The following is a 9,702-nucleotide window of genomic DNA, read 5'->3' as shown; positions in this document are numbered from 1 at the left end:
TGCTGTCTTCTCTTTTAATTGTATATTTGTAACCACTGGATATTTTGTATTAACAAGCACCCACCCCCCCTATAGTGCCCCTTTTTTGGTTTGGGCCACTGCACCTCAAAATGTCTGTGCACGGCCCTGGGGTGACACGGAGGAGACGAATTGTTGAATAAAGTGTTTTGTTTTTTTCTTTTGCGCACAAAAAGTGTTCTCGTAGCTTCGCATAATTATGGTTGAACCACTGATGTCACATGGATTATTTTACAGATCTCCTTGCTACGTCTCTGGACTTGGGAACATTTCAGTTGCGTTGCTGTCTATGCAGGGTCGGAGAGCTCTCAGATTCCATCAGAAATATCTTAACTTGTGTTCAGAAGATGAACAAAGGTTTTACCGGTTTGGAACGACATGAGGGTGAGTAATTTTTGGGTGAACTAACCTTTTAACATTAGCTATAAGTAAGTTTCAAGGAGTCTAGTAGTAAAATAAAATCCATGACCCATTTAAACGCAGATCATGGAGCTGGGCGGAGCATCTAAATTACATAGGCACACTTGGAGCACATCCCATAAAGGGAAAAGGAAAGATAAACAACTAGCCATGTGCGCTTTCGAGTCACTGCTCCTGAAGCTTCGAATCCTTGGTGAATCATTTGCGTCAAAGCTTTGGTTCGGAGCGTTCGAACCGAGCTGCCAAAGTCACGTGGTTTCAGTGAACCTTGCACAAAACAAGGCCCACAAACGTCACAACGAAACAGTGAATCATTTTTTTGGAGCAAGCAATTGATTCAAAGTTTCGTTTTACCAGAAACAACACCCCCAACACGACGAAATAATGGAATCGGTGGGGCATTTTCGGAATTTATACAGAGAAAAAGAAGAAGTTAATGGAGAAGGCGAAGAGGAAAGAAAATCAAAGACTAGAATTAAGAATTTGGCTGCTTTAAATACAGAATTAGGTACCGGGTCGATTTTGACGCACTATCCAAAAAGCACTGGATAATTTAATCGATTTAGTGGAGTTATGAATATAAAAAGCAAATGCAGCAAATGTAAAGTAAATATTGTGTAGGGAATGAACCGGACTGTGAGGCTGCAGCAGAAACTGGAGCGATGAAAGGGTGAGTAATGCGGCCTAATGGTGCACACTACACCTTTTAGGCCCTAATTTTCATATTTTCAGTTATTGTATCCCGAAACCGGAGGCAAAGACACTCGTTCACGTTAAGGACTAGCTGTGTGTTTTTCCAAAGACGCGATATGAGAGAAAAGAGCAGATGTTCAAGCAAACATGTGACATGCAACAACCGGCAATGTCTTAAAAAAAAATATATATATATATAATAATCTCACGACGGAATAAAAACCCAGTTCACGTTCCCAAACAAAACAGGCCACACAACACATTACAGAGGCGCTTATTTAATAGATTGCACTTTCAATAAAACACATAAGGTTATGCATGATTGAGCTGAGCTTCACGTCGTTTTGACTAGCAGGCGTCACCAGCGCGTGGCGTTTCGAAACAGCGAATCTTTTTGCGAAGCAATCGGTTCAGTTGATTCGAAGCTTCTTAGAGGATTCGAAAATAGCTCTCGCGATACTTTGAGAGTCATATGGCCGCGCACAGAGACAACAAGGAAGCACGCCAAATCACCAGAACCAAGAAGAGACGCATTTCTGAGTCTCCTCCTCAGCACACAATTGTAAGTAATTTCTGTACTTTTCTGCTACTGTTTTATGAGCGCTTTTTAAGCATCGAGCATCGAACTCCGCTCGCTTTGGGCTGTCAGTAGCGAGTGTGTATAAACTATATTTCAGCACGTGCGAACTCGAAGTAAACAGTACGCATCTTTAGCGTAGCTCTGACACTGTGCAAATTTCGAAAGTATCTTAAAGTACTTTTTATTTGTTTATTTGTTTGTCTGTTTGTAGAAATTGCAAATGTCACAATGAATGAAAATGTTTTTTTGTTTTTTTTGCGTTTGTAAACACGTGTCTTGGACATTCCACTTGGGCAGATCCCCACACTGACAGTAAATGTAGGTGGGGCAGATTCTGGGAAATAGTGCTACTAGCTTAATAAACTCAAGAAAGCTTGTAGTCTTTATCGTTTAACACATGAACTCACACTTTTGGCATTGATCTAATGTCCTTGCGTTATTGACAGGCTTGAACACACACACACACACAGAATGCTATATAATTATTGCCTTAATATTGTCTCCGAATGTTGATTTAGAATGTTACAAATTGTGGTGGAATTTAAGTGAGGAAACGAATATCGAACATAAAACAAACACAACAGAACTATATAAAGGCTTTTCACGTGAGCACATTTAAACTACAGGATTAACACTTTCATTCATTTAAAAACACTACTCCATGTAGGAAAATCAGACATGCCAGCACATATGTGACACTGTCTGTGAAATCCAGGCTAAAGTCTCAAAATCTAATAAGCATCAAAGTTTGATTTCAACCATTAATTTCACTGTGATTTCAATCTTTGACATAGCCTTACTCAGTCAACTCAGATATAAAGGTATATTTTCACTGAATGTTCTACATCTTCATGAAGGATGAGTTTATGTAGAAAAAAAAAAGAAAGACTTTAGCTGGGTTTTCACAGGCAGGGTCAGAGGTCTTCTCGGGTCCTAAAATCTGTACCCGACCCAAATCACTTCTTATCCGAAACCGACATGCATAATTATGTTTTTTTAAAGAAAAACCCGACCCGAGACAGACCCGATGATATTAGACCCGAGTCTGACCCGACTGTATTTCGAACCCGACTGGACCCGAACGTAAACGACATTGACGTGTGAAAAAAAAAATCCTGGTGTCCTGACTGATTTGGCCGCTTCTCCATTACTTTGTTTATTTAACATTTATTTAATTTATTATTATTTTATATTAGTGCCTGCCTGATGGATACAAGTTAGCCTATTTCTGAGTTCGGCTTTATACTGTGACCTGTGGATTTGAAGAAAAAAAACGTGATAGTTTGATGAAAATTTAATCGATAGCCGTTGTCTGCAACCTAATCTCCGGCGAAAGGCTTCTGCACACAAAAAAGAAAAGCCCTGTATAATGAAGCGAGTGGATTTTCCTGAAGGATCTCGTATCTATAAGATGATTTCTGTGTGTGAGGTTACAAACGTATTCTCCTTTTCTATGTGCGTTCCTCACTTAACACAAACTCGCAAGTACACATCCGGGATAGTTTAAAAGAATTCGGGTCTTATCGGATCCATTTGGAAAAAGCACATTTATTTTAAATAACCCGAGGCCGAAGGTATTCCGAGGCACTCGTCGAAGTTTTGGACTCGAACCTACTCGGGTCTCGGGTCGGACCTCGGGTTTTCGGATCCAAGTGGACCCGTGAAGACCTCTACCGCAAACTACGTTTCACAACCAAAAGCACGTGAGAAGTTATAAGGAAATAACTAATTCCCGAACTTCCCGCTGCGCTGTATCTTGCTCTCTCAATGGCTGTAGGTCAATATCTGTCATTGTTTGTTTTTGTCCTGTTTTATTTATTAATTTATTTACTCCAATTTAAGGCCCTGTAACCCAGCAAGTCATTCACGGGGAACTCGAGGACCGGATGGACTGGATTTGTCCAGGGCCGAATTGTAACCCCAGTCCAGCCCTGAACTCAGCTTATGAGCAACTGAAGGTAAAGAGAAAGGACAGCTGTGATTTTTGGAACTAATGTAATTTAAACTGAAATTAGCTGAGTATCTGTTATGGAGCTACTCTTTTTATGCACTACAACGTGATGAGGTTAATCTCAGATTATATTATTAAAAATAATATAATAAATAATGCATATGATAATACTTATGATTTAATGCATGTGATTCGCGTTCACAAACCGATCCATCTCCCATTCTAAGTTACGTCCTTTGGCTGTTTACTGTTTTATTTATTTTCTTTTTCTGCTGATGGCTCGCTATCGCGATATTATCGCAAATGCAATTAATCGTTCAGCCCTAGTGCTCACGGTCACGTCCACAGCGCGCGTGTATAATATTGAGTTATTTTTCACAGTTTGTTGTGCTTAAGCTGCCAAATACACACAAAATGACATCAAAATGGCCAGCCTGGCGAGTAGTGCTGTCAAACGATTAATCGCATCCAAAATAAAAGTTTGTTTACACTGCTGATGGCTCGCGCTCGACTTGAAGCAGTGCTGCTTAGACCGATCGGTGTGTGTCATCAAAGTACTGCGAGAGCTGTAAGAGAGCGGACGTCTCCTTATGCTTTCTCTCGCCGTACTTTGATGTCATACACCGATCTGATCTTCAAGTTGAACACATCTCTTCACTCTCGCGTGTCACGTGACCGAGTGTAATCGCAGAGGCCTGTGCGATTGAAAAATCGCGTTTTTTCATATCGCGATATTATCGCAAATGCAATTAATCGTTCAGCCCTAGTGCTCACGGTCACGTCCACAGCGCGCGTATATAATATTGAGTTATTTTTCACAGTTTGTTGTGCTTAAGCTGCCAAATACACACAAAATGACATCAAAATGGCCAGCCTGGCGAGTAGTGCTGTCAAACGATTAATCGCATCCAAAATAAAAGTTTGTTTACATAATATATGTGTGTGTACTGTGTATATTTATTATGTATATATAAATATACACATGCATGTGTATATATTTAATAAAAATGTTTTGTTTATATATAAAATATTAATGTTTATATATAATATAAGTTATATAGAAATATATATGTATGTTTGTGTATTTATATATACATTATAAATATACACAGTACACACACATATATTATGTAAACAAAAACTTTTATTTTGGATGCGATTAATCGTTTGACGGCACTACTGGCGAGTTTCCTCATAAACACAGTCAGTTTTGTCTTAAGTGAATGTAAACAGTTGAGAAAGTAAACGCATGAGTATCAGTGTATTGGATCTGTGTGTTGTGTCTTGTGAACGCAGCTTAATAAAACTGTGGCGTCTGCCATTAATGTTCATCAAACAAAAGATAAATTTCAATCACAAAAATAAAAATTTATTCAATTTTTTGTATGTTTTTGTACCTCAATACTACTGTTAGACCAAAACAGTTTCCAAAACAAAATTCAGGTCCTGAGTTTAACTGATAATATTATTTAAAGGATTATATATTATTAAATTGGCGCAGTTGCAGCTTGTACTTACTATTAAAACAAATAGAAAGCAAGCAAGTAGCATTAATAGTCATTTATTTTAGTTAACATATGCTATGATAAATTTGAACTGATTTTTATTTTTAATTGCAAAATAATGGAACATTAGGTCATGAATATTGTCTAATGGAAATGTATTGGTAAAAATGTTTACGAAGATAAAATAAAATTAAAATTAAATCGTATAATTAGAATTGCACAATACACTAGACACAAAATAAAGACAAAGATGAAGGGAAATTTTAATGCTTATCACATGGCACTTGTTGTTTTGACATTTTTCTACATACTATTGTTTATTTGTGTTTCACAGGTTGTGGAGGAGATCTGGAGGAGAAGGACGGAGATGGCGGGACCACAGCGAAGAGGCAGTGAGGGAAGAAGAAAAGCCAAAAAAAGAAAACACTCCCACAGCAAGAGCAAATCTAAGGAGAGTCAGAGGACACGCCTGACGGTTAACCTCCATTGGTGAGAACCTTTCAACTCTCTCTTTGTGATCATATTCTGTGTGTAAATAATGCAAACAATTACAGTGAAAGCTAAAGTTGTTAAATGGTGTTCAAGAGTTTTTGGCGACAGTGATTGTGTTGTCAAAGAGCCAGGATAATTGGTGTCAATCCTGACCAACCGAAAGGCTAAAAGTCATATTTTCATGCTTTGCCCCCCATTTTTTTGTTGTTGTGTTTTTTTTTTTACTGTGAGTTGGAAACTCTCATCAAGTGAGAAACACAACAGATCTGTGGCTGCGCTCTATGGATTATGGAGCTCTTGAGCTCAGTTGGAGTGACCATAATTGGTTTCTAATTTACCAAAAAATAAATAAATAAAAATCGAGGAGAGCATGACAATGCAAGCTTCCATCGTCATTCCTATTAGGGGTGGAACGGTTCATGAAAAAAATCTGAACCGTTCAATTCCCTTGTCACGGTTCAAGACATGTGTGTATTGTTCGGGTCCGGCCATGCACAGCATAACATTATTTTTAACCTTTTGGCACAGGCTAAAGCTATAACAAGAGCACTTTTTGTTTTTATAGCGAAAGATATGCAGCCTTATGCCGTGGAGGATGCAGGATTTAAGAATAAGATCAAAGTACTCGAGCCGCGTATACTATTCCCTCCCGCAAACACTTCAGCGACGTGATAATTCCCGAACTGTATGAAGAGACGTGACAAGTAATAGCTTGTTTGCAATCACGTGATTCTGATGACGCGTGCAATTCAGATGGAGGGCAGGAAGTGAAAAGCAGAATGGATGAGATGGAGGAAAGTCCGTACTGTAGTGGTTTAGACACTATTACAAGAGAAAGGTATAAACAGAAAATCACAACATATGTTGGACGTGATCCTAATGTTATGAAGAGAAGCGATTTTTCAACTAAACTGACATACTTCCCTGCCTTCGAAGCGGTGGTTATAGGCTAAGCAACTAACCTTGACTGTAAACGAGCTATTTCGAAGGTGAATCCCGCACTTATATGAGGGATGCAGGATATATACTACCTACCGTTCAGAAGTTTGGGATCAGAACGATGTTTAATGTTTTTACAGGAGTTTCTTATGCTCAAGGCTGCATTTATTTGGTCAAAAATACAGGAAAAAATGTAAGTGAAATATTACGATGTAAAATAAAAATTTTCTATTTTAATATACATTAAAATCTAATGTATTCCTGTGATGTGCAGCTGTATTTTCAGCATCATTACTCCAGTCTTCAGTGTCACATGATCTTCAGAAATCATAATAATATGCTGATTTATTATCAGAGCTGGAAACTGTTGTGCTGCTTAATATTTTTTTGGAACCTGTGATACTTTTTTCAGGATTCTTTGATGAATAAAAAGTTAAAAAGAAGAGCATTTATTTAAAATATAAAGCTTTTCTAACAATATGCACTACCGTTCAAAAGTTTGGGGTCAGTACATTTTTATTCTTTCTCTTTTTTTTGAAAGAAATTAAAACTTTTATTCAGCAAGGATGTGTTAAATTGTTAAGAAGTGATAGCAAAGATTTATATTGTTAGAAAAGATTTATATTTTGAATAAATGCTGTTCTTTTTAACTTTTTATTCATCAAAGAATCCTGAAAAAAGTATCAATTTCCAAAAAAATATGATTTCTGTATTTTTGATCAAGTAAATGCAGCCTTGATGAGCAGAAGGGACTTCTTAAAAAACATTACAAGTCTTACTGATCCCAAACTTTTGAGCGGTAGTGTATGTCACTCCTGGAACTGTGCAGCATGTACAGGGTATGTGGCTGTTGGTCCTGTTAGCAGCACATAAAACAAAACTAATTCAAACTGAATTGATTATAGCATAGAAAGCTAGCAAATTAGTGCTTCCATATAATCACTAAAAAGCTCACTCACTTCAATTTATCGCAATCGCACAATGCTCCGTTATAATCAATGAAGATCTCTAAACGGCACTTATAATATCTTATTTACATCGTGTCTATGAGTAGAGTTTAGTATTGAGTGAATTCTGACTGTCTCATGCTGAATGCATGAGAGTTGGCAGCCCTGTATCTATTTATATATTTCTTTATTAATATCTTAATATATTATTATATCTTATATTAACCAATTGCGCACACACAAGCATTATCCGACTCGGCTCCTCCCGACCGCAGACGCAGGTTTACAAGACAATTTTTCAGACAATTTCTTGCCTTTTCCCCCCTTATGAACAACACATTTTCCATACACTATACAAACTCCTTGTGGTTTCTCGGTTTGACTGATTTGAGCTCTTACTTCAGATGCATGGACCTCCAGGGCCACTGAAAGTTTTTTTTAACTGTGATTTCAGAGTGGGAGATGAGAAGCATCATTTTGTAAGAACAAATAAATGTAAAGCCTGTTGAAATTAACAACACCTTGCTGTGTCAGAATCTCACAGATTTAATTTATGATGTGTCACAATAATGTGTCTATTCCTAAGATCAAGCTGCCTCATTCTTTCAGTTTTTTGATTATTTGACCGTGAGAATAACTTATTTTTTAAATACTGTAAATGGTAGATTATAAGGCTATATATTTTATGCTGATGTATGGTATTTCTAAAGTGTTAAAAACATTAGCAATGTATAGAGGTCGACCGATAGTGGATTTTGCCGATACCGATAGCTAGGTTGGACCACACTGGCCGATAACGATTAATTAACCGATAGTTTTAAAATTGATACTGAACAAAAACTAAAATAGTGCTTTATTAACAAAAACAGTACTGAACCATACTAGTAGTAGTAGTAGTAGTAAAAAAAATAATAGTAAATGTTGAAATTAACACACTCTAACAAGGAACAATACTTACACAGCTTTCATTAATCTTAATGCTACAAATGGACTCTTATTTTAAAGTGTTACCATTTCATTTCAACTGTCATGCTTAAAGATGCACATCTTTAAATATATACACAAAGGCTATAGCATTACAATTATATACATATGGATATTGTATGTATACTCTCAGACTTGAACTGCTTCTATTCTTGAACACTTGATGATTATCTAATCAAAATAAAAGCGCAGCGCTGAGTCTAGGAGAACTCACCAGTATCACACACACTCTGGACGCGTCGCGTTCAACTCGAGCAGCGGTCTAAAACAGTTTATTTAATCACCAAACGGACACAAGTTTACTTCAAGAATGAACAATTTGGCATAGATGAGTTTGAAGTTCGGTGTTTAAAAAACGGAGCAAACGGAAAGAGAAAGCGCGATCTATATTATAGCTCTATAAATGAAGCATTAACAACAATTCGGGACAAATATAATGTAATTTAATGGAAAACTATGTGAATGGCGCTCTGTGGCGCGGCAGGATTTTCTGTCGGCTGCATTTAAATCCGCGTCTGAAGTTTCCCGCTCTGTTCAGCGTGCAGTATCACGTGTCTAAACAAATAGCACGTGCTGTCAGTGATTTCAACCACTAGAGGCCGCTCTCATACTGTATCATTATACAGCAGACCCTTCTCAGCCGTTCCAGCAACGGACGCAACCCGGAAAACTATCGGCATGGATTTTTGCCGATAACCGATAGTTCCAGCAAAAAACTATCGGTGCCGATTAATCGGCAAAACCGATACATCGGTCGACCTCTACTTGATATCATTTGATAATGCTTTCAGCTACAAATTGGAATGTCACATTTCACAGATCACATTTTAACATTTAGCATATTCAATACAGTCTAGTTCGGATTTTAGTGCAGATTTTTGTTTTGATGAACACAGACTTATATAGCTAAACAACAACATACACTTCCATTCAAAAGTTTGGAGTCAGTAAGATTGTCTTTCTTTTCTAATGTTTTTTTTTTTTAAAAGATGATGTTTACCAAGGCTGCTTTTATTTGAATAAAAATAGTTTTTTAAAATTCCAATTTAAAAAGAAAACATCTTTCTATTTTTATGTTTTGAAATGTATTTTATTTCTGTGTCATTCCTCCAGTCTTCAGCGTCACATGATCCTTCAGAAATCATTCTAATATGCTGATTTGCTGCTCAAGAA

The 9,702-nt window shown here is 37.1% G+C and overlaps 1 protein-coding gene across 2 annotated transcripts in view; it reads left to right on the top strand.

Moving 5' to 3' along the window:
• The first annotated feature begins 743 nt into the window (after positions 1-743).
• The window catches only part of LOC107714293 (uncharacterized), a 24,736-nt gene continuing 15,777 nt past the window's right edge, over positions 744-9,702 (top strand). Inside the window, exons 1-3 of one of the 2 annotated variants that reach the window (XM_016520107.1) lie at positions 744-1,108; positions 3,554-3,669; positions 5,502-5,656. In XM_016520107.1, coding sequence (XP_016375593.1) covers positions 3,598-3,669; positions 5,502-5,656 — 227 coding nt within the window. In that variant the 5' untranslated portion in view covers positions 744-1,108; positions 3,554-3,597. Of the gene's footprint in view, positions 1,109-1,621; positions 1,694-3,553; positions 3,670-5,501; positions 5,657-9,702 lie in introns of those variants that run through there. The other variant, XM_016520106.1, reaches the window with a different exon arrangement.

This window comes from Sinocyclocheilus rhinocerous, unplaced genomic scaffold (genome assembly GCF_001515625.1).
Source record: "Sinocyclocheilus rhinocerous isolate Xijiao unplaced genomic scaffold, SAMN03320098_v1.1 scaffold1230, whole genome shotgun sequence".
NCBI classification, from domain to species: domain Eukaryota; kingdom Metazoa; phylum Chordata; class Actinopteri; order Cypriniformes; family Cyprinidae; genus Sinocyclocheilus; species Sinocyclocheilus rhinocerous.
Note: the sequence above shows the minus strand (reverse complement) of the source record. Positions and strands in the feature narration are given on the sequence as shown.